At 36.8% G+C, this 25,809-nt stretch overlaps 1 protein-coding gene across 2 annotated transcripts in view; it reads left to right on the top strand.

The window, feature by feature from the left end:
• LOC122819532 (matrix metalloproteinase-17-like) overlaps positions 1 to 25,809 on the top strand; it is a 146,693-nt gene that overhangs the window by 64,788 nt on the left and 56,096 nt on the right. The window contains exon 1 of one of the 2 annotated variants that reach the window (XM_044096313.1): positions 5,232 to 5,734. The exons of the other annotated variant lie outside the window; for it this stretch is intronic. Coding sequence (XP_043952248.1) covers positions 5,600 to 5,734 — 135 coding nt within the window. The 5' untranslated portion in view covers positions 5,232 to 5,599. Of the gene's footprint in view, positions 1 to 5,231; positions 5,735 to 25,809 lie in introns of those variants that run through there. 2 annotated transcript variants of the gene reach the window in all.

The following is a 25,809-nucleotide window of genomic DNA, read 5'->3' as shown; positions in this document are numbered from 1 at the left end:
AATATATCATGATCAAAAAAGGCCAGTATGGCTTTCACTGGGGTTAGAAAGACAAACAAGATACATCAGAAGGACTTCATCACTGTTACATTTGTTTTTTAAAACTAGGAGGTTACTATTATTGAATTTTACACTTAGAAAGGATTTTGACATGGCTTTAAAACTTTTTGAAATCTGTGGGAACATAAGTAGTTTGCCTAAAGTTTGTGCACACAGTTAAAGTAATTAAGATCTTCCTGGGGTTTAAATTTAAGCTTGGAGACATTTCAAAGCTTAAATTTATGCAAGCTAGTGAATAACAAACTTATCTGTATTTCTACAGTAAACAATAACTTTTTTTGCAATTATCTTAGACTGGGACAAAACAAAGCTCTGAAAAAAGCCTAATCAACTTTAAATGTTTATTTAAGTTAGACTTCAGTCAACAAATCTACTATTAGCATCTGAAACCTACCAAATTTTGTGTTGTATGAATTCTTCTGCAAGCTGTGCAGATAGAGCAGATGTGCTTGGATTTTCAAAATGAAAGGCATATGGAGGGAACAGATGCCACTTTTTGTTCCTTTTAAAATAGGACATGGTTAGTTAAACTCAAAGACTATATATAAAGTAGATATGAAGTATGATGAATTACTTTTGTTGCTGGAGTTTCTTACATGGCTGAAATCTGTTCCACTATCAGAAGCTCTTAGGTTCCACTGTCGTTTAAGAATTTGTCCTGGTGTCTTCAAACTAATTCTGTCAGAGATGGTCAATACAGATTTAATAAACCAATTATTTAAGATATAAACACTTAAATCATTAATAGGCAGTCATAACTCAATTAAAGGGAAAAGAGGAGTTTGGTGACATGCATATTTTCTGGAAATATTTACCTTTAGTTTTAAAAACTAGCCTCTTTTTGATTGTTTTGTTGCCAAAAGGAAATGGATGGTACTGCCTTTTCATTTATATGAAGAAACATTACAGTCACGTTGTTAAGACCAAATAGGACGAGTCCATCCCCTTTTATTGATCTTCAAAGAAACTACTTTTTTCAGTTTCAAAAATAAAGCTGATTTTTTTTTGTAAAAACTTCAAAATACATACTTATTACAAACATAATTGCAACATTGCATGTTGATTATGTGATGCATAGTAAAAGAACACAATTTCTCCAAATATAAGGTGACAGGCTACCTCACATGTTGCGGCATCGCAACCTACAACATCTCCACATTGAGACACATAAGATGGGTAATGAAGCATAATTAGTATTCTTTAAATAATTTCTGATTTATGAATTAAAAATGTGAGCAAGAATAATCCAATTCCATTTCAATGATCAAGCACATACAAGTCCAAGACTTAATATGAATTCTTTGTGTAATATATTGTGCTAAAAAATACATGAAAGGCAATATTTCTATTTTAGCATATAGCACAAGGACTTCCAGAACTCTAAGAACTTTGCACAGAAAGTGCTACAAAGAAAATGCTGTACTATAGCATAAATAGACTACAACATCAAAAACTCAACCCAGCCCTCATAGACGCTGGCCAAAGGTGTTTTTTTTTTTTTTCTTCAATCTGACCAAGACAATAATTAAAATTTGCAAGGAAAATAGTCTGAAAACTGTGAAATACTTCAGGTAAGACCCACACAGCAGGCTGAGAAGCGCAAATGGCTCTTTTGACCTTCTCTTAATGTGAAAGCGAATAAAGTGAAGCTTTTTTTCGCCAGCAGGCATGCTGAAAGACTCAATGTTCAGATGCTACAATTATCGTAATGTTGTGGCTGCGAAACCAGTCAAACTGAGGCAGGGAGCTCTGCAGTAGCACAGCAAAAAGTAACACTGCTGAGCAAAAACATGTTTTTCATGTGATTTTCTTCTTCCTGTGATAAATGACTGCTGAGAGGGAAATGTGAACACCAGAGATGAGATCTCAATAAGTTACAAGTATTTCTCTCTTAATTTTTTTCTTTAAGTGTATCAAAATTCTTTAATTTAGTTAAATAGTTAAAATGTACTGCAGAGGCCTGTGGCTCTAATTGCTGATAATTACAGTGTGTACTTCCATTATGTGGTGGATTTTACAGCTAAGCAAGAAAAATAATTAGACTAATTATTTTTTCCTGTAAAGAAGAAAAAAGTCATCTGATACAAAATATTTTTTGATATGATTTTACCTGCTGTCCCATTTTTGCTGATGTCCACTAAATATGATAAAGAATTAATGAGCGATGCGGAAAAATAACATCTTTGCATTTCAGAGAGCTTTTTAGTGACTCAGCTTCTGCTGTAATGCATATTTTATTCTGTTTACTGTAACTCTTTTTATTATCCATGGTTAGGTCTAGTCTGAGTTGCAGCCAATATCTTTACTTGATTGGCTTGACATATTCACAATAAAAGAATGAAAAAATAAATAAAAACATTAACATTTTTTTAAAAAACTGGACATCCTGGGCTGTGATCTCGCTTTACATTTCCTAACTAAGCACTGAAAATGCAGTACAAATTTTTAGTTCACTTCAAACCAGGGCCTCTAGATTTTGATCAATGCATGTAAAACTGGTCATGTTAGTGCTGCAGCATATCTAGCTGAAATAGCATGTTAGTAAAAGAGAGATAATGGTGAGCCAGATTATATGACTCATCAAATCAGAAAGTTCTTTGCACCTCACATAACTTGATTCATGCGTCTATTACCTTCTTCCTCCAGACTCTGGGACGTTGACGCCTAAACAAAATAAAACATTCGCTTTAAGCTTAAAAAATTACCTTTTAACATAAAACATAAGGCCAGTCTTATTCTCATTAGCCTAGCTTCTGCCATTGTCTCTGGTTCATCAGTTGCTTAAAACAGAAGTTATTGAAGTTATGAAGTTATGTTCTGGCTGTGTGCTTGTGTGTGGCAGCATTGATTCAAGCCACTATTTGTGAATCTCCTTGGAAGTCCCTTCTGGTCTCTGCTTCATAACCCTATTTTCTCTGTGTTATCAATATGTTTTTGTGCATATTCTTCCACCACACTTTTTTTTTTCTCAACTTTCCGTTGATATGCTTGGTACAGCACTCTGTAAAAGGCCACTTTCTTCAGCAGTGACCTTTTGTGGCTTAGCCTCTTTATGGTGGGCGTCTGCAGGACAATGTCAAGTTGGCTGTGTTTTCAATAATTGTAGGCCATATTATGACAATAACCTGGCATTTCTATGCTAAATATATCTTTCATTTATTTATTCCAATTTTGCACAAATTTTTAATGTTTTTTATATTTTTTAAGTCATTTGGTCAAAATGACCAAATCAATTAAGTACATCACAGTGAATGTAATGAAAAATTCATGTTTTGAATGGAATTCTACAAAAAAAAAGAAAAATTTCTTAATGATATTTCAATTTATTGAGATGCTCCTAATATGACCAACAGGACTGTAACATGATTCTATGATACAGCCCTCCTTTCTGTAACGCTTTCCATCATGGAAGTTAATTTTCTTCTTTAGAGAGGGCAAAAGTAAAGATACTTGCGTGAGAAAGAACTCTGGTAAAAAAAAAAAAAAAAAAGTTCTGGTTGAATCCCTTAAGTTAAATATTATAGGATCTGAAATTTGTTCTTTTATCTATCAACATGTTCAGCCATTCTGGGATCTACAGAACTTTTTGCTCCACAACAAGTAACTCGGTCGATCATCCACAAGGTCACTGATTCCACTCTGTTCTATAAGAGCTGTTGAGGATTACCAGCTTCTCTTAGACTTAAACAATGTTATTCAAAGTTTGCATTTCACCTTTGTTTCTGAGCCTTACCTGTCAGTTTGCACTTAACTTCTAAATCCAAAGGCTCCAGCAAGACACCTGTGGATTCTTGAATAACTTTGTTTTCCTTTAAAGCTTTTGATGAGTGAATCTGTTTAACGGTTTTAAATGTCCCTAAAGCTGTCAGTATTGACTTATAAAATGGTAAATATTATTCAAAACACTTCTGGAAGTGGATAGAAATAATCACAAAAATGTACTGTAAATTACAAAAAGAATTAGTACCCCTTTAAATATATACATTTTGGTAGTCCAAAGCCACATGCATTCAATGTGTGGAAGTTGGATCATTTGGATTTTCTGGCACACTCTGTACTCTGTAGGTCAACACAAAGTGGCACCTAATTCCGAAGTAATGCAAGAAAGACTCAAGATTTTAGAAATTGTCAGCCTCCTTTGATTTGACCCCTCTGGATGAGCACCAATGCAGTCATTTCCTTCAGAAACCACCTGTTTAGTAATGCTAGTACAAATATGAGTGTTTTGTGAAAGTATTTGAGTTTTGCTGGAAGAGAAACAGTATCATGAAGGTCAAGGAGCACAGCAGAAATATCAGGGGGAAAGAGGTGGAGAGCTTCTCAGAGTTAATGAACTAAAAACAGGTCATTCTCAAAAAAAAAAAAAAAAAAAAAAACTGTCAGAGGTTGCAAAAAACAGTTGAAACAGGTTCCCCTTTCAAATGGGACAATGACCCAGTGCTATGATGAAATGGATTAAACTGAAGCATGTAAATGTGTTAGAATGGCACAAGAAAAACCAGACCTAAATATAATTGTGATTCTATGCCTTGAAGGTTGATGTTCACACTCCATTCAATGTCTCTGAGTGTGAGACTTTGAGAAAATCGTATTTTATGAGGTGGTAGACATATACTCCAAGAGACTTTTCGGTCATTCTAGGAAATAGAATTTCAGCTTTTTATTTGCCAAAAAAGTAAAACCAATTATTTTCCCTTCAGTTAGCAATTGATCTACCTGTCAGCCAAAGATATATCCGATTGAAGCACTTTGAAGTTTATGATTATGACGTGGCAAAGGTGTTTGAACACCTTTGAGACACTTCTATGCCTCTCCTTACTGATATCACATGCAATCTGGAGAAAAGAGAAAGAAATAACAGCATAGAAAACAAAAGGTTTTCTCTCTTTTTTTTTAATCTCCGAGATTTCTGTCTGTTTTGTGTGTGAACTGAAATTAATTGAAATGTACGTCTCACTATGAACAGCACAGACAAATTTCAAGTGTAAACCCCAGCAACACTCTCAGATTACTCAGGACGCGCATCAGGAATTCGCCAGTCTCCAGGGTGGCTGAGAAAAGCGCTGGATCTCCCTTCCCCCTCCCTGCCTCCCACTCTCCCCCTGTGGTTACGCTCCTCACTGCGCGCGTCAACAAGCGGTCTCCTTCAGCCCGGGACGAAGCCCCACGCAGCTGCTGTGGTTCCTCAGTGCAAGAGACTGCACAGACAGGAGTGGAGCGCCTCTCTCTTTCTCTCTCCCTCTCTCTCGCTCTGCTGGGATATTCACCTCTAGTGGACTAATCTAAGAAGGATCGAGCCCTTTCCCGCGATCATGACCCATTAGTTGATGGCTCCAAGTATCATTCTGAGGGAAACCAAACTTGTATAAATCCCGAACGCACCCATCGCCACCGGTTTTAATGTGTTTTATGTGTTTGCGCTCCACAGTAAGGTAAACTGGCACATTTTCACAGTGTCTCGGCGTGTGGTTTTATCCCGTGGATGCAGTCGACGGGGTTGTTGTTTGAGCCCAGCAGGAACAACCTGTCATAGGGCATCATGATTCCTCTGCTTCTTCGCATGCGGATGAGGAACATGTCACCGGAGATGCTGATTTTTCTGCCAATTTTGTGTTTTTTACCTCTGACCGGAGCTGCTCCTTCTCTGGCCACCGAGCAACTGGACACGGGGGTGGTAAGTTGACATTACTATTTTTACCTGGAGGTGGGAAGTTTTGCTCGTTGAGGCTGAAAGAAGGTGAATCCAGTGCAGTTAAAAGTGTTAGATGTGCAGTTGCCATTACTTTCAGATGTCGCCCTCTGATCCCCGCATCAGACCGTCTCTGCATTGGGGGGGAACTTTACCTTACGGGCTGCTTGAAAGAACTGAGAGGATGAAAGTGATTTCTTGAGTTCAAATCACTGTTCATGTAATGGCTTCCAATGAATAAATGTAAATATATTTATTTGCCTAGGCGGGATATCGACCTCCTCCAAAGCATGCTGACATAGTATATATATACCCTGCAGTGATGAATTGCAATCGGAGCTCACTTCCAGCACAAAGACGCCCCAAGCCAGAAGGCGTCAAAGGAACATTTATCTGAACAGTTTAAAGGATGTTACTTACAACGAGAGAGTGTAACTAAATTCATTCACATTCCTGTAAAATATCCCAAAAGAATATTATTTTTATTAAGTAATTTTTTAAAAGTACTTAGTTGTTTCACTTTTTATCTGAGTATGAGAAAGCAAGCTTGAAGCTTAGTAGTTTAATACACAGCTGTGGTAAATGAGATGCACCAAATAATTAACAGAGATAGGAAATATCCAATTTTCGCATGATTGACTCTGATGATGATTGACAGTTGAAAAATATTAATGTTAATTTCCCTTCATCCATTATCATGTCTTCATTTAAGATTGGGTAAGGGTGCTAACAGGTCCAGTCCTTGGAAGGCCTCTGATCATCTTCCTAATTTACAGTTTCCTCCACTAATTTTCAGGGATGAGATTCAAGTCCAGACAACACAATGTTGATATTTTTTTAAGTCAAAATATGTTGGATATAGTTTAAAGAAAGTTTTAGACTTACATTGCCAGTGCAGTGGTATGAATAGTTTTGAACTTAACGATGTAGCTCCTTGAGCAGGTGCTGGGTGTACTTGCCGGAAAAACATTCAAAGAGAGACTTTCAGGAGAAATCCTGTTTAGATGGACAAACCAACTCAACTGACTCCTTTCAATGCAGAGGAGCAGAGGCTCAGCTCCAAAATCTCAATTGATGTGGAGAAGCTCATGCTGTCTCTAAAACTAATTGTTTCCACCCTACTACAGAAGCTTATTTAAGTAATTTGTATCTGGGATATGACAACAGCAACTTACGTTCACTTGTGAACAAGACACCACTTGTGAACTTCTCTGCTCAAGGCAGGGATTGACTGACCTGGATGGAGCAGTCCATTTTTTTCCCAGTTGAGAACCTTGACCTTATTTTTTTCGCCCTGGCCAGTTTGCATTTGTCTGCAAACTGCTGTAATGTAAACTGAAGGTCGTGGCTTGTTGATGCCAGTGGAACCCCTACATACAAAGTGCAAAGATGAGATCTTGAGTTCTATAATAGGGGCACATGCACTGGTTAAATAGGAAGGGACATCTGGTAATTTCTTCAATTTTAATGGATTCAAGTCCATATCCTTCATTTAAGAATTCACAGTGCATTGTTTTTCATTTTACAATAGTCTTTTGGGAAGGAGGATGGGGGTGCATTGGTTGAAATTGGAATTGGCAGGTCAGACCTCAAAGAAAGCCAGAAATATATTTTGGAAGAGAAAAGCCTAATCTTTGCATTTCTAAATAAAAACTCTTGATACAACATCTTAATTTTGCTTTTTGACTTGGGGGATTGTCTTGTAATTCTGTACCATAAAAATGACTCATTTAACACACACTCCCTCCTCAGCTCACTGTTGGATTCTTATCTCTTGTCTTCTTGTCTCACGTCTTCTCCCATTCTTGTCAGTTGATAACAACCCTGGTGTTGGATTTGTTTCATGCAGTAGCCTACTTTAACTGTGGATGTATTTTTGATGGTGAACCCACCCCTATAATCCCAGTCGAGGAGTGCTGCTTTTGGAAAAGTTATTCATCTTCTTCTGTTTACCAAACCTGCAGACGTGACTTGACGACTTGACCACAATTTCGCACCTTTGAGGATTACATTGTGCTATGCATAGTGAAGAGAGTACTAAGTCATCCTCGAAGATGACAAGCAGTAGCTGAGGATGTGTCTACTTTAGTTCAGGGGATATATAATATTTTTTTGAATTTGTCTCTTTTAGTCATGCTTGCCGTTTAGCCCACATGTGAGATCATTAACCAAAAATGCATTTATCCAATTGTATAGAAAGGAAAAAAATAGAGGAGAAATGTTTAAGAGGAGTACAGATTTTCCCCACAACCAGAGATTTATAAAAGCTCTTTATTTTAAGCAGTTGCTACCTGTATTTTGCTATTGTGATGGACCACTTGTAAAAAATTGTAGTAAAATGTACTTTTTTAGCAAATAGAAAGTATGAAAAACAAGTGTTTTTGCAGGAATCAGGTAGATGGTGTCATTTCTGGTTCTGACCTGCAATTGCACTGTGATACACATGGGATGTTATGACTCAAAAATAATACATTTCTATGAGCAAACAGTGGATGTGTAAAGCATTGTTGCAGTACTAAATTGAAATGGCCAAGACACTCAATTTTCTACTTGTATTTTGTCCATGCTTTACTCAGGAGAGTTTAACATACTGCAGTAATGTCGATGTCAAAAGGTTATTCTGAGGAAATTGTGTGTTATTTCATTCAAACTTTGTAAAGCAGTTACTTTTATCTCAATGTCCTTTGGCCTTAAAAAGTCACCTGAATCTAACGATTCATATATAATTGGCGATAAAAAGTCAAAATCCTGATATGAATCTGTAATTCATCTGCTGTCTGATTAGAAAAAAATAACCACTGATACAGATAAAGAAGGAAATGGTTATTGGTTTAAATAATAACATGTTCCACTGATATTATAACGTTTTGTACTGAGCATATACAGAAAAAAGATAAAAGCACTGTAAATGAAACACATTTCTTATCAGAGAAACATTATGCTCCGAAACAACAAAATATTTTTGCAAAAAATAATTTCAACAAGAAGAGTGTTATTAGTGGATAAGAAAAATTCTCTTCATATGTTTAATATCTTAAATCTCAACCCCTTTTTAAAAAAAAAAATCTCACTTCCTTTTTTTCCAATGCAAATAAACAATCACATCTATGCACCACCCAGTGTTTTTTCTCCATACTTTAAAGATGTATAAATTATCTTGTTAAATTATGATCACATTTGAAGTTATAGAAATGTAGAGTTTATTGGCAAAACTTTCTGAAAGTTTAGATCATTTACCCTTCAAAGCATAAGTGAGTTAAAAATGACAAGCTGTTGTTATTTCATAATCCAGATATTTTGCAAAAATGAGATTTTAACATCCTGCTATTTATAGTTTGAGGTTACCCCTAGTACAGTTGACAAAATGTAGGTTTAAGCATTGGTACCCCAACCCTCTATAAGTGGGTCAAGAAGGACCCACATTAATTTCCTGTGGAATTTCACTGGAACAATTGACTCTGTTCAAGTGTGACTGACAGCAGCATATATTGTATGTTTAGATTTATACAATAAATTTGATATATTTAGGCATTATCTTCAGTTTTACCCAATGATTGTGTGTATTTGTACTCTGTGAAAAAGACATAGAGAAAGATTAGCACATGTTTGCTAAGTAATCTCGGTCATTTTATTCAGTACAATTTAGTTTACATTATCACCAATTCACAACACGTCATCTCGAGGCAAAGTTGTTTTAATACAATCATGTATCCCAATTGATCCTAGTTATCAATCAGTGCATCAAGTTCAGATTATTATTGAAATTGGTTGAAAAGTTTCCATCCAAGCAATCCGAGCATATTCCTCCTGCACTAGCATGTAGAGACAATGGACAATCCCTTGCATTGTGTCGTTGACTTTACAGCAATCCCTCATACAAAGTATGCATGTAGAAACAGTGGAGAGGAAAAACTCTATTATTGTGTGTGTGTGTGTGTGTGTGTGTGTGTGTGTGTGTGTGCACATTGATTGAAACACAATGATTTTAAGGCGGGTCCATTTGACCCAGTTATGGAAGAGCCTAGGGTCCAGTCACTCATGCATCTAATGGTGAACAATGGCCAATTCCTTTATCCTGACATGTGTTTACATCCTCTTACAACGATTTATTGAGTGGTTGGTTTGTATGAGCCAAGTTACAAGAAGCACCTGTCCATGTTTTGTTGGGAACCTAATAACTAAAACCAGGAGCTTAGGTTAGCGTGAGGCCTCAGGCAGTTGACTGCGTAATACTGTGACTTTACTTTTTATTTTATCCTTTCTTTTACAGGGAATGTTGTTTTTAACTCCTTAAATCTAAAATATATGTATATTTAATTTCATGGAAGCACTAAAGATGCTCTTTTTAGATTATTCCCTGTCAAAATATATATAATAATGGATGTTTTTCACAGTCTCTGGTCCTTTACTGATATTTTTGGATATCATGATTCTCTCCCAGGAACCTCACTTAATCTTTTTATTTAAATAAATAAATAAATAATTGAAAAGATTTTTCTGTCAAAAGATTTTTTAGCAGTTGTCAAAAGGACATTTTTCCAATTTTTCTCTTTCTTACTTTGTTGCATATTTCATCTCCAGCTAGATGCTACTATGTTTACTTAACATTCATAGTTTGTAGTGTGAGGGTAATAATTGTTTATCTTATCAAGGATAGAGACAGGTATGTCTGCTGTTGTTGTTCAGAGAGTTTACTGTGATCATGGGAGTCAGCCAAGCTGACTGACAGATGTGCGTCCTTCTCCCCTGTGACTGGCTGATTGACTTTTAAATAAGACTTTCTCCCACATTGATGAAATTGCTTTCAGCTGCTGGGAACAGGTGGATAATTGGCTGTCAAGGGTTTCAGTGGCCTACTGCAGTGGTCCCCAACCTTTTTATTACAGCGGACCGGCCAAAGCCTTCGTAAATTTCCGCGGACCGGGGGGGGTGTGCATGCGCGTTGTGAGGATCGTCGAACGGGGGGGGGGGGGCGCGTTGTGAGCTGGCGCAAGACTCAACCCTCGGCATCCGGTGTACGATTTTCAAAATAAAAGCTCCTCCAGACTCAATACATAGAACGGACATATTTTATTAGTTCTTGCGCGGCCCGGTACCAATTGGTCCACGGACCGGTACCGGTCCGCGGCCCGGTGGTTGGGGACCACTGGCCTACTGCATCTCAGTCCATTTGTGTTCATAACTGCCATGCATTTGGGACTGCGCCTGCAAAAACAGTCGTCTACCCGCAGAAGCGTGTCCTGATGTTTAGTTCTGTTGCTCCACAGTCCTGTCACACTTCAAAGCCCTGACAAGGCATTTAGCTGAGCTACAGCGCTAGATGTCCCCCCGTTTTAACTGCTGTACACAGTGACCACAATTAGCTGTGCTGTAAACTTCAGTGTGGTTTTGAGGCATCCAGTCTCCAATTTTACATAGATTCAGCCTTGAACATGACTGCAAAGCACCAATTTTGCAATATAGCATTTGAGAAAGCTTCTATACTGCAGCTACAATGTAATCAACTCTACGTGTGCTACATTTATAATGTCACTTAATCCTTCAGGGCGATCTTCGGTACAAATTTATAATGAGTGACTTCCTGTTTGCCTCCCAAACAGTACTGCACTTGTAGCAGCAAACATGGATATCAGCACAATACAACTGTAGAAACAGAACAGAAGTTACAAAATATTTGCTGCTATCTTGTTTGCCACAAGGTTTTTGTCCATCATTCTGTCTTCTCACAAAGGTGCCAGAGGTGACAGAATTTCATCTCAGAGGCAACAAAAATGTGATTTGTAAGCTCTTTAAACCTCTTTATTTATTTATTTTTTCTTTTATATCACTATGCAATGTCACCACCATTCTACATGAGCTTTAGCTGCTCAGCCACTAAAAATATAAATCAGGTGTAGGCATAAACTGGCCATTTATGTCCTCAAAAGGCAGAATGTGAATGCATGGCACCTAAGCAATAGTATTCTACCAAAAACTGCAGCCAAGCAGATTCAAATACATTCTGGTTCACTTATTTACGCATTCTTTACAGAGGTTTAGTTACAAATGTTGGATTGATAGAGTTCACTGCAACTCACTAGTGATGCAAACACACATGTAACTATCAGAGTGACAGACATCCCAACCTTTGCACCTTTAATGGAGACAGTCACATCACAACAATGTGAGTTTGTAGGGATTATTTCTAAAAGAGGATTGGGAATAGATAAATAGACGGATGATAAGTGTGCCAATTTTATAATAAACAATAAAGTAGGATTATATACCTAACTATGATGTTAAAATGTCATAAATTAGAGTTGGACAAGTGGATGTGCTTTTTGTAAGCCAGGTTTCTCATGGTGTTACTTGAGAAATAGAGACTTCTGAGGAGCCAAATACATAGTTCACATAGATTCTACATCCCCATTCATTGACTATGATGCTGGGTGGTCAAGTTTGTTTGAGGAAAAAAAATGCACTTTCAAAACTGAACACCAAAATCCCAAAACACATCAACATAATAACATATGCAGCCTATGCCCTGTGACATTACACAGCTTAATGTAAAGAAGGACTGTATCTTATTTCTTTTCTTCCACGACTCATTAAAATCAAACATGTTTTTAATTTTATCCAGACTGCTTTTTCTTTGGTCCATTACCTTCCAATTTGCACTGAGCAGATGCACCTGCAAATACATATAGGTGTATGGAGGCAGTACACAGTTCTACACGATAACATAATTCTCAACAGCTTTTAAAGCAGTTTTGCTTGTTGAAAATGTTAGGTATGTAGTCTACAATGATTGATAGATAACTTGCAAAGTCTGGTTTTTATTAAAAAAACACTTCAAAATCAACTATTAATCTTCTAGTTTAGGTTTTTTACCTTGACTTTAAACATTTACTTTCATGTCTCTCTAAAGGTTTCTCTCACACATTAAAAGAGTCTCATCAGAGGTCCCACTGCTTTTGAAGGTACCTCAATAGCAATTTGAGCCTGGAAAAACTTAAAAAAAAATGTTTTCATTATATCAAATCACCTTCAGTGAATAAGATTAGGTTTGTCTGATTCTTGCACTCCATGTGTTATAGGAAATGAAAGCAAATGAATGTGTGTTGTATGCCTAAGGGTACAACCACTCCCTGCCAGGCTGCTTCTAATTCTCCTTTTTGCCTCCTAATTTCCTCAATGAGAATACCATCTGCTCTGTCCATTGAGTAGAACAGGGAAAAAAAGAGAAAAACCCAATTCCAAGCCACTTTCCTCCACCCACTTCTACCACTACTCTCTCATCTTCTCCCTTCCCCACTAGACCTCATAATACTGAACTCTCATGCAACTAGCCTGCTCAGCTCCACTGCCACCGCTCCTCATTAGCTCTGTCTTTGCCTCTCTAAAGTGTGTGTTTCACCACCATTATTTTCTGTTCCCCCTCAGCTTCTCAATCTTTTTCTTTTAGCTTTCGTCTGACAATCCAGGTTGAATTGGAGACTTTCCTTTCAGCAGCTCATCAAGGTTCTTCTGATTACTCCTGAAGACTCAGGGATAGACAAAGCTGATAGAGGAAATCGGCTGCAGAAGCAGTTTCAGCTAGTTGGAATAGAAGGAATGCAACACAAAAAAAAGAACGATCAATAAGACATACTTAAGGGATGAATTGATTTTCTAACTTTTGGAGATTAATTAGTATAAACCGTGTCCAATAGAAGAAATACCATTTTATTTACAGATAAGCTGATTAGTGTCATACTGAAAGAAGAGCAGTACTGGGGGATCATTTAGGTTGCTTTTCATTAGTTCTGAAAATGTTTGGTATCAACCACTTAAGCTCATTAACTGTGATGTAAAGCTAATAAGCCACTGTTAAAAATAGCTAAAAAAGATGAGTGGATCAAGCAAGGAATAATCATTGCTTCAATCAGAAATTGTTTAGAGTCCATGAACCTCAAATGAAGTGTTAAACACTGAACCAAAAACAAGAGCTTTAGGCAGCTTCCTACCTCTGAAGTGGGAACATCATTCTGGGAACGAGATCAAATACCATTTAAACATGGTCCAATTTCATGTGGCAAAGCTGTAGGTCAAATTGCCCTTTTGCTACTTTGTAGTCATGTTGCATACTTGCTGGTTTTGTTCCACTTTGTCCCTCCAGTTATGACTTTTCCCTCATTAAAATATTTGTCATTTATTGGAGTCATAAAAGAACATTTTCTTACAATAATCTGTGTCAATTATAGAAGAACCATCTGAAACAGGTACATGATTTTGATGGTTACAAATTTATGCATGATTGGGACAAAACATCAGAGTCCCTGACAAGCCAATGGCACCATGTCAGGCCAGCCAGAGAGGAGGAAACCCCTCACAGAACCACAGATCACTAGGCAGACATGAGTCCATCCAAACATCTAGGGCTAAGAAGGAGTGAGGAATGGACAGGTCCTGGGTTTTCCCACCTAGTGAGGCTGGCCAAGAGAACCTGGGAGAAGGACACCTCCCATCTGACCACAGTCCAGCACCTGCAGCATAAGGTAAATCAGACAAAACCCCAAAAGAAAAGGTTATCAGTCTCAAAATGAAATTGGCCAAGCCCTTGTTGTTAGTGTTTTTCATAAATGTCAGTATGCTGGTACTTAACAAGAAACCTTATTATTTACAAAAGTGGATTAATGATCAAAAGCTTGAAAACAATAGTGTTAAAGCCTTTCAGCACAGTTTTCCCTTCTTCATTTGGCGTTGTGGTCTTTGGCTTGTTTTTCCTAACACTCAGACTTAACATTTATGCATACAGTGGGGAGCAGGAGAATTTATGTCATACTGTACCAACAGTTGCTATAGAGATAGTTCATCATGTGAAATATAGCATAGTCCAAGGTTCTGTTAAAATAAACCACTTCAGATGTTACCAACTCTATCTGTGATCACAGCTTTACTAGGTGTATTTTGTTTTCTTGAGATTTTCTGAAGAGAGTATCTGAGTCTTTGATAAACATATAAGCAGTCTGAGGAAAAATCTTAAGGGCCCAGACTCGTAAGTGGCTCATGTAGGAGTAAAAAGGTGACAATGACAATACTTTTACCTGATGTTTTCTCTCTGCGTAAACTTAAGATACTTTCCTATGAATTTATGATTTAAAATTGATATTATTGGTATGGCAGCTTATAGGCTCAAAGAGAGCAACTCCTGATTTCATTTTTTTTCCCCAAGTAGTCAGCTTTTTTCTTTTCAGTCCTTTTAAATATCAATCTGGCTGACCTGGGGCCTGATTTACAAAGACAGATCTTGTCATTACTTCAGTCTAGTTAATAAGTTTTGTTGAATTGAGGCTCTTTACAGATATTTGTACATGAAATACCGTGCACATCTTTGCTAGGCTAGAAATTATATGTGAAACTTTGAAGATTAAGCTAGTCAGTGGGTTGTTTTTTGCTAAATTAATTGGGACAGCCTGTTCCATTTTCCGTAAGACAAATGGTGGTTGATGACATCATCTACTATCACTTTGTCAGTGTTTTCAATTAGATATTTGATGTGTAAATATCTAAACATATTTAGACATCAAAATTTTTAGATGTCTGATATGTTTAAACATCTAAACATATTATTTCCACAATGTGCTAGAAAAGCAAGTGCCCTTTTCTGACACTGAAGTAGTATTAGTGCCAAAAAGAAACAAACAGTTGGTAAAAGAATGGCAGAGACTGATGAGAAAAAGAAATTGGAAACAAGGAAGTGAAAACAACAAATGCCCTAAGCTGGTTTCAAGTTTAGGTACTGTGACAGCTCCCTCTAGCCTTCTTCTAAGTGCTTTATTATTTGTTCAGAAATAAATAGCCCAGTCTGTATTTACTTTTGGTGTCAAATAATGCTGTGGATAATAGGTCAAGACACACAAGTCAAAGTATAAATTATGATCTTTCAGATATGCTTTTTTCCTATTAGTTAGGGTGAAACTGGACCTTCACAATCTGGCGAGGTTGGATGTTCAATGTAAATGCTCAACAGCTTTGAATCAAGCTATCTTAATTCAAAGCTGTTGGTAAGTAGAACTTACCATTTTGTGTAGATAAATTAATACCAGTAACCTTTAACTTTCATTTCTGTCTTTAATATTGTAGCATTTTGTTTCACTTTGTAAGGCAAATGGTGCTTTAAACTGGGCTTAAGGTTTTAAAAAGTCACAGCAGTCTCTTGCAGGTGTATAGGCAACATATTTACTTCTAGTAGACACAGTTTAAACATTGGAGGAATGAGGAATCATGTATTTGTATCAGGTCTTTCTTGTGCATAGCTAATGGCTTTACCAGCCAGCCTCCATCTTCAAGCTCACCTCACTTGGTCTCATTATCTGGGTGCGCAGGCCCTCTTTCACATCTGTATTATGTATTCTTTGCAATACAGAATGTTGTCCTTATCAGAGTCGAAAACTGGAAAATCCTTCCTTTTTGTAGCAGATGGACAAATACATGTATTCTTCCTGGGGCTAGAGAGGCCACTACAAATGTGGGCATAATAAAAAGTGAATGCAGCTGTTGTTTTGAAAGGCTGCCATTTCTGTCCCTGAGACTTGGTATTATTATGAATACTACCACAGAACAATGTGGTAGTATTCAGTTTTATGACCACGGTGATCATAAAACTGACCACCATGGTTCATCTTCCTCTGACATTGTGCTTTTATTCGGAAGGAATCACAAAGTGTAAGCCATATCTTCACTACCTGAAGATATGGCTTCAGGTAGTGAATGTGGAAAAGTACATTTCCACATTGAGCCATAGGTTTCCTAAACAAAGACATTACTTAAGACATTCATGTGCATATCTGTAAAATAGAGGGAACTCTATGAAACATGCCAAATCATAAAACAGTTATCAAAATTGTCTGTTACTAAGAGGATCATATGAGTCTTTGAAGTTGCATTATAATTTCCTAATTCAGGTCAGTACACCTTTTTGAAACATTTTTAAGTATTAAAATAACAAGCAAGTGAAGCATATGCCTGAATGAATGGTGAACATCTAAAAAATAGCCTAACTGAATGATATAATGCAGCCAATATATCAATCCAACTGATTGATGATGTAGTGAATATTAATGTTTCTCATGTGTCAAGCGGGCTGTTTGAGTTGAACTGCAGGCTTTGCTAAAACAGCAGTATTTGACAGCCTTGCATGGGAATGTGTTGGATTGAAACATTCTTAAGAAAAGCAAACCTAGCCTAAAAACCACAGCTGACCACGCACCACATCAAAACCCATGGCTTTGTCGATGTTTGTGGAAACTGGAAAGAAAATCACTTAACAAGGGCATTTGACAGAAACAGGAAAAGTTGAAGCTGAAATATAATTACATTGCTAGTCTTTAATAAAATCAAGACCCATTGATCTTTGTCTGTCTTTATTTTTCTTTAGCTGAAAGACAATTAATGACAACCAAAGTAAAGCATCTGAATAATTTCTATAAAAATGTGTGTGGTTTCTTTCACAGCCTACAACTTAATAGCAAAACCATATGATTGTTTTTGGTGGTAATATGTTGGGTTAACTGCAGAATTTAGTCTTCATGTATAGTGTCTGATTTCTATTTCTAAACTCCAAGTGAATCTGCAGTAGTTTTGTACTATCTATTCTTACTTAGTTTTTTTCTCCGGTGATGGTTTTTCTCTACAGTCACATGCAGTGGTCTTTTTTCCACTAGCTTTAACTGACTTCATTACTTTTGCAGACCCACTCCAGGGCTCCCCATATAGAAAACCTCAAATCAACTCCATGTGGGCACTTCTATTTTAACCCATGGAGCCTCGCCTTCCTCCTTGTCTTTGACCACATCAGGACTTCACTGGCCATTTCTATTCAAAAGGCCGACTAGATCTTGTAATTACAGTGGTTTCTGGTGTTGTGCTGGCTCATATGCCGAAGCCTGAAATAATCTATAGCTTTGCCAACTGAGCTGCCAATAGACTTCTTTAATAGCTGGATCAAGAAAACCCAAAAGCAACAACAAAGCTACTCTGAAATTAGTTGCAGAAGCTCCGGGAATCATAATAAATGCGGTTTTGTGTGTGTGTGTGCATGTTTTTGCAACGTGATTTTGTGTCAGTATATGCATGACCGCGCGTGTTTGTGTGTGATGGTTTCTGTTATACCAGTGATATCATAGTTTGACTCTAAATAGTAGGCTCTTAGCAAGCAGGGCCGATGATGGAACAAAAAAAAAGAGAAATAGAGATGAGGATGATTGCTTATCGCCTTTGGAGTCAGCTTCATGGAGTTCGTAAGTTGTCTGTTCATGATCCCATTTTTCTGAAGGTGCAAGTGAATGGAAGAGTATTATAAGAGTGAAAGGAAGAACAAGTGAGATTGAGTGGGTGGCAGAGATAAGCCTCCTCTCTGTCCAGCTATCACTGGTAATTAGACCAACTTTCTTCAGTTCAGAGTTGATGCTTAACTTCCTTTCAAGTGAATTTAATGAGGCACTAATAGTCCCCAGAAATACAAGGGGCTCTCATTATTGTGTGAATCATATTGCATTTGACTGCATGAAGGACAGTCTGGACTGAGCTCCTTTCTGCAGCTGAGTTATTGTTAAGCATAGGTCTATGCTCTTTTGGGGTCTGGTTTAAAATAGAGCCCACTACATATTGAACCGGACCTTTGCATGCAAGTGTGTGCATGTCAGCTGGGTGTTTGTGTATATGCTGTTGGAGATGCCAGTTGTCTGCATTCCACAGTTAAACCCCACGAGACATTGTAAAGATTGCTATAGTAACATGGAGCATCCCATTTCAGAGCTTGATGAAGTGTGTATAGGGGTTGTCTATTAATACATCATGACATACATATTACTTATTCCCCTGTGAACAGTTATAAAAAGGTGCAAACTCGTATTGTAGTACTTTGTCCTGAGACCACTTTTTGATGGTTTCATCTCTGACTCCACTTGGGATTTTAATTTCAAAATCAGTTAAAACCACAACTGGGACCATATATTGCCAGAATATAGTCCCGATTTATTTGCTAACATTCTTCCTTTCATTTCATCTTCCTGATTAAAATCCAAGCAATAGCAAGACTCATTGCTAATTGTATATTTCTGGTGCCGCTATCACCCATCCTCACCCCCTTTCACTTGCTCTCCAAGAAAGTGAGCGGTGTTTGTCCGGGAGTCAAAATCTTCAGTTATCCAAATCAGCCACGTAAATCAGAAAGAACGTATTTCTAAAACAACATCCAGAAGAAAGAATACAACAACTTGCAAATTCTGCAGTGACTCGCTTTCGGAGACACATTTAGGCATGTGGTTTTATAATGGCAAATATTTTAAAGAACTTTTAAAGGATGTGTAATCCATGAAGAATAATTTACTCCGGATATGATTGGTCCATCTATTAATGATAAAGTTATCCTATTACCAGTCAAACATTTCCTGTTGCTTAAGTGTGGCTCCAGGTCCATTTCCACATTCACTACCTTGCAAGCAAATTTTGTACTTAATTATTCATTCATTTTGTATTACTGAACAAACCATTTTATACTCCTGTACTTAAACACCACTGATCATTTTCTTTTGGGGGAAAGTTTTTCCTTAATTTTAAGTATTTTTATATTTTGCACCTTTCTCAGTGATTGTGGTTCTAGATCCAGTTTTGGGCATTTGACTCTAATGAGACATGACAGAGGATGGTCCATAATAAAGCCCAAATAATAATGACCGTCCCCCTGCTGCTAGCTTAACTGAGTTACATAGTAGCCTGTAAATTACTGGTTGTCAAAGTGGGCACAGAATGTCATAAATGTAGATAGGAATTGTTTCATGGTTTGCATGAAATGATTTGCTGCGGATGGATCGTTTTGGTACTTAAAAAAAAAAAAAAAAAAAAAAAAAAACAAGGTATAAAATTATTGAACCTGCAAAAAGTGGAGAATGGACAAAATAACAAGCACCCCCTCATTACTTCCTGTCTGGCTAAGATCACAACTATCACTTGTACACTGTGTGTTTGTGACAATTTGTAGTTTTGATGATGAATATATTTAATTCGTAAGAAACGTCCTGACACAAAAAGTTATTTTTCATGCTTGTTTTGGTTGCACACATACATCTTCAAGATCTTACTTATTCAGATGTGCTTGAATGTGGTGTTTTTTTGTTAATTGATTCTACTTATGCTTGGTTGTTTCACCTTTCCTTGCATATTGTTTTATCATTCATCTAACCTTAAACCTATTTGGAAGTATTTGGCTCTACTGAGCCAAGTTTGATGACATATGCAGCAGATTAGATTCACCTTGCCAGTGACGAGGGAAGGACTTGATTAAAATCTGCAAAGCAGCAAAGTTTAATACTTTGCATGTCTGCTGCTTGTATTTCACTAGAGTTGTATAAAATTTGTGTAGTTGACTCTTCCATGAGATTCAACTATTCAGATTAAGCTATAAAATATTAATATTGCCAGGGACGCATGCTAACGTTACTTGAAACCACTACTGGAAGCCTGCCATCCACCATGCAGTCCAACATGGCAATGTAAAAATTAATTTTGCTGGGATGACGCAGGCCTTACGTAACTCTCTTGCATTGTGGTATTTTTTTGCTAGAAGTGATTAGCATTTTTATTGGAATGGTTGCTTCTTGTAAACAATAAAATTATGCGTATAGAGGTTTTTAGTGAAGGAGCACTGACTCATCTTTCTTTTCCTTCAAATAAAACATAATCAAAGGTTCAGCATGCATAAATCTCCGTAAGCATCACCAAATATTAGAAAATGAGCTGCTTTAAAACTTCAAAGTATTTTACTATGATACAGAGTGACTTTTTTGTCATATTGCAACATCAAAATGGGACTTAAAGTTGCTACTTACATTTTTGACATGCTATCTACACTGACTATTTCCTTTTTGTGGTTTATGTATTAGATCACATTATAGTTTAAGTTTTTTCTATTTACAAATATTTTTTGTAATTATTTTTAGCAGATTAGTTAAGGTCACAGCAATTAAACATGATAGAAGTTGCAAGACCTTTAATAATAAAAAATAAAAAATAAAAAGTTCAGCTGTGGCTAACGCATTAAGCTGTATCAAAGATCCTCAAGAGGATAATGTTCTTCTAAATGTTTAGACCAACATATCTCCCTAGTCATAGATCTTCTGCAAAGATTAAAATAAAGCAACCTCCAAATCCCTATGTCAGCTGTGATTAGACACTGTAAAAGGTCCCCAGGCTTCTATACACAAAACCATCATTAGGAATGAGCAGCGACATCAGGCCCCTTACTGAGCATTCTTACACTGACTGCATTTTGGCAAAAATAGCACTTTAACACACCAGAAAGACATCTTCACTCTGTCAGTTTGGATGTATGATCTGCACCAGTGCAAGTAAACAAGCCAATCCAGAAGGCAGCAGTGGTACATCTGTAATTGGATGAAGGAAAAAAAAAACTTGACTGCACCAGGCAATATAAAGAAAGCATCATGGTTTTCCTTTTAAGGAGTTTCATTCCTTGCTCTTTCAAACAAACAATAAGGGTGATTGACCCAACTGCAGATCAGACAACTAAAATGTACATGTGTATAACAGTAAAGGTACAAATTATCAGTATGCACTTATACTGATAATTTTCATTGTGACTCATTTGATGTTTCAAGCCAAGACACTGAAAACTTCAGTGATGATGGAGGAAGTAAGCTGAATTGAAGAAAAACATTGTATTGGCATTTAAAAGTAATTAGATGTGTGGCTAGCTCCACATCAAGCTTAATTATCAACTTGGAATGTTGATAATTAATATAGCAGCCACCCAAGTTTTTTTGTTTTGAATACCGTACGTATGTTCTGTGGAAAAATCTCTGAATAGGCATATTTTCAGTGAATAATTGGAAGTTAAGTTCCACAGGAAAATAAACAAATAAGTGACTGAAGTGCAAATATCCACAGGTCTGCTGTATTTTCCTTCCTCTCTTCCAATTTATGTTTTTTTTTTTTATGTTCTGCCATTTAAAAGTAAAGAAACTTCTTATTCCTGAGTCAGCCTGTCACTTCATCAATCCAACATTTTTATTTTTCACAGAAAAGTGGGTGCAGGTAGATAAACACAGTGATAAACTGATAACTGTATTTGAGGAAACACAGCGTTGTTTGACAATTTTTCAATACAAAATCAACTGCTTTGTTTTTTTTTTACAAAGCCGTTTCTCATATTTATATCATTGAACCTTTTAGCAGTTTTCACTTAGTTGTTCTTTCTCTCTAGAAGAAGAGCTAAAAACCATAATGGAGATTCTCACTATTGGTTCTTTTATAAAATGAAGATTTATAGCTGGACGTTCTGTCCATAAAACATTTATGAGTTGGTACTCGGAAGAAATGCCTTGAGGACTGACACTAATAGTTAAAAGCTGTTGTGCCTGTTTGTATGTGTAACGTCACACCCCCTTCTATTACCCTCATCATCAACGGACCCTGACTAGTTTTATTCAATCCTTCTGTTCCTGTCTCTTTCAGTCTTAGTTTTTTTTTCCAGTGCCACGCCACATTACCACCCATAGAGAGAAGAGCTTCAAAGAAGGGTTTTGGGGGTTTTCCCCTGAGTGCAGTCACTGTTGAATCAAATCCAGTACAGTTTTTATTGACTCCATCAGCTTATTTGAGTGTTATAATTTTATATTCGGATTCCTTTATCTCTTTCATTTTTTCACTTCTCAGTCAAACATTTCATATGACGCTGCACAAAATCCTTCTCTTTTTCTGGCCATGTTTCATCCACATTTTACTTACTTTGACTTTTTTTTGTCTACCAGTTTATTTTATCTCCCTTGTATCAATTCTTGTTGAAGTTTTCTTTTCTCTGACATATCTTCTTCCTTTTTCCTTGAAACCTCTTTCTCTTCACCTTTCTTGTTGCATCCTCTGGGATTAGACTGGAATTTCAGTCCCACTTCTTTGTAGACAAAAGCTGTTTCTAAGTCAAGGATTACACACACATTTTAATATCCTGGTCCACACATGTCCAAACAGGCAAACTAGAACTGGTTTTCTTCCAAAGTGTCCAAGATCTAAGCACTCAGAGTCACCAGCTTGGAAATTGGGTGTTAGAATAGGCAAGTCCATGAAAATGTCTACCATTCTGTCATCAAGGCAGACTTGTGTCACACTATTTGCACATTGTGTCTGCAAAAAAAGAGAGTGATGGGTTCTCGAGTGGATGGTTCATGTGCCATCTGCTTGCAAAACAGTTCAGTGGAACATCATGGAATTCCAATTTATGACATTATTACTTCATTAAATTCTGTTTCCTGTTCACTGCATGCATACAATTAGTGAAAAAAGATACAATTGTAACTCACTCTAGGTGTAGATTTAGATTAGGTAGATTTACTAACAAAATGTTGAAAAATAACCAAATTAAGCTTCAGTTTGTTTCACTGAACACATCGGCTCATATTGATGAGTTTTATCTTTTGCTATTATCTAACTGTTTGTAATTGATTTAAAGGATTAAATTAAGGCTAAAAACTACATGATCTAAAAAAAAAAAATCATGTACAAGATGCAAAACGGTTGCAAGGAAAATGCTTGGGAAGAGAAAACGCATGCAACCCTACTAATGCTTATGTGTATTCTTTTTCACACCCACTGCTTAAAGAGGCTTTGTCACACACATTTTAGGCAGAGGTGGGGTTATGTGCCTGATCCAACATAGACACTTTGCAAATGCTTTATTACAAAGCATGTAAAGTAGAAGAGGTTGATCTAATTATATAACCATTCATTGTTTCTTGCATCTTCATGTTTTGCAAATATTAATCCAGAAATGTTTTAAAACAATTGTACTAAAACAAGAGGATGCTGCAGGTCTGAGTGGAGCTAAAATCAGTGTTTGGTGGAAAGAAATGTATGTAATGTTTAAGAACACTGTTAAAACTCAAGAGAAAACTTTGAAAAATTTATAAAGTACGGTAATTCATTTCACCTTTCTGTCATGAACATTAGCGTTTTTTGTGAAAGGGAAGGCATTTTAGGTTATAATTTTGAGGGTGTAGTTATTGCATTTTGTCAAACCAAAGTGGCAATTTCAAAATGTTACTGCACTATTTTAAGAAAACCTCATCCATGCTGTTCTCTGCCTCATTTTTATTGAGGTTACATCAACCAAACACCGTCTCTTAATTTTGATTCATAGATTCACATAATTAGTTAGAGAACACACTTGCTTGACAATTACTAATTTTAATAACCATTTAACGTTACATATGTTGAAAACAGGATCATTTTTAGGTGTTTCTAAAATGGCACATAATACATAGGTTGCTGAATGTTTGTAGTTTGTGGAGCAACATTGATGGTAGCTGGTTATATTGGTTTTGGAAGCTACAGTAAATCCTAGGAGTTGGTCTGCCTTTTTTCTTTAATGTTTCTTTTAAAAAAAGTTTTGCTTCAAACCACCAACATCCTACAAGTAATAATTTGTGCTCCTGTGTTAGCTCCGTTTTCCACCACTGACAAAAAAAAAATAAATAAATAAATAAAATCAAACAGCAGGCCAAAATGTTTGTAATTTGATCTTGCTGTTTCAGCTGATGGTAATTCACACCACCCAGTGGAGGAGTAGGGACATGCTAGCCTAAAAAAAAAAACAGAAAATGCCTTACTATAGCGCAGATGGAGAAAAGTTTGGAGTTTTTGTCTTTTACAGTCATCATGCACAGTTGACTGATGGCTTGAAGTAGCAGGTGGGTGCAGTGGAGCATTACTTTACGCTCCATACAACCAGAGAAAACCCCACTCTCTCTGTTCTATCTTTTGGCTATGAATTTAAACCGCAGAAATGGTTTGACAGAATCTGAAAACCGTCTCACTTTTTTTTGTATCTTTTTCTGGTAAATTAGACATTCTCAAGTCCTTAATTAGCTTGAAATCAAACTCAAAAGGGCTTTATTTATACTGTTAAAAAATAGACACATTTCTCTGTAATTGTAAAGTGAGTCAGAAAGTTGCTCTGTTTTTAAAACAAGAATGTTGAAACCTGAAATAAATGAGTCCAGATTTTTATTTTATTTTCTTAGGCACCAGCAAGTTCAGGCAGTGAGTTCAGTTTGGTTGCTTGCCCTTGAAAGTAAGACTTAATGACGAGATCAATGGTCATCATGATCTAAACTATCACTGTCTCACTGATCCAGTTGCACTGGCAGCAGCTGTTGACCCAAACGCAGACTGATACAAAACCCCATCAATTTTCTTATCAGTAGACCGGTACACAAGGAAACTAATTAAAATGATACATTTATTTTATCATTTGATAAAGTGATAAATGATCCATGTCATTTATCACTGACATGGATCAGTGATAAATGATTTAATGCGTAGTAGTGGTTTTTAATGCCAAACGTCAAGAAAAAGGCCCAGACTGATTCTTGTGCTTCTTCCATCTGACATTCCTGCCTCGATTTTTCTCTTCCATCAAATTTGTCATTCTGGCCGCATGTCATCCCCAATTTCTCTCACTTTCTCCCCCCTGCCACTCTCCCTCTTTGAACTTATCTACTTCTACAAATGAGACTAAATCTTTCACTTCTTCATTAAACTGTTTACATTTCATACCATCGGATTGCTTTCAAGAGCTTCTCAGTCAAACACACTTGAGGAGGCTTTCGTTCCTTGGATCCTCCATCATCTCAGTGTGGTACACAGAGTAAACTCTCTCTTGGGGTATTCGCTGGTGATATAATACAGGAAGTTCTCTCAGATGCCTTAAATGATGACAGGATCTTTGAATCTGCTGCAAGGCTGATGGATGTTCTGATAGAAGCTGCTTGAAAGACATGCTCTCAGTGGAGAGCATCATCTAAGGTCTGGGGTTGCTTGATGTGAGGCTTTTACATCTATGTGATAGGGGTTTTCTGTCTGGCTCACCCGGTATGTCTTTTAGTTAAAGATTGTGTTAAATAAAATATAAGATTAGGATATGGGTGTTCTAAGCTGCCATTAATCAAAAATCAAGATGGGCTCTTTTTTTTGCTTGAAGTTTGTCTGATTTTCTTTTATTCTTATCTTTATTCTGAGCTCCAACA

Source organism: Gambusia affinis, linkage group LG17 (assembly GCF_019740435.1).
Source record: "Gambusia affinis linkage group LG17, SWU_Gaff_1.0, whole genome shotgun sequence".
NCBI lineage: Eukaryota > Metazoa > Chordata > Actinopteri > Cyprinodontiformes > Poeciliidae > Gambusia > Gambusia affinis.
This window is presented reverse-complemented; position numbering and strand designations above follow the sequence as displayed.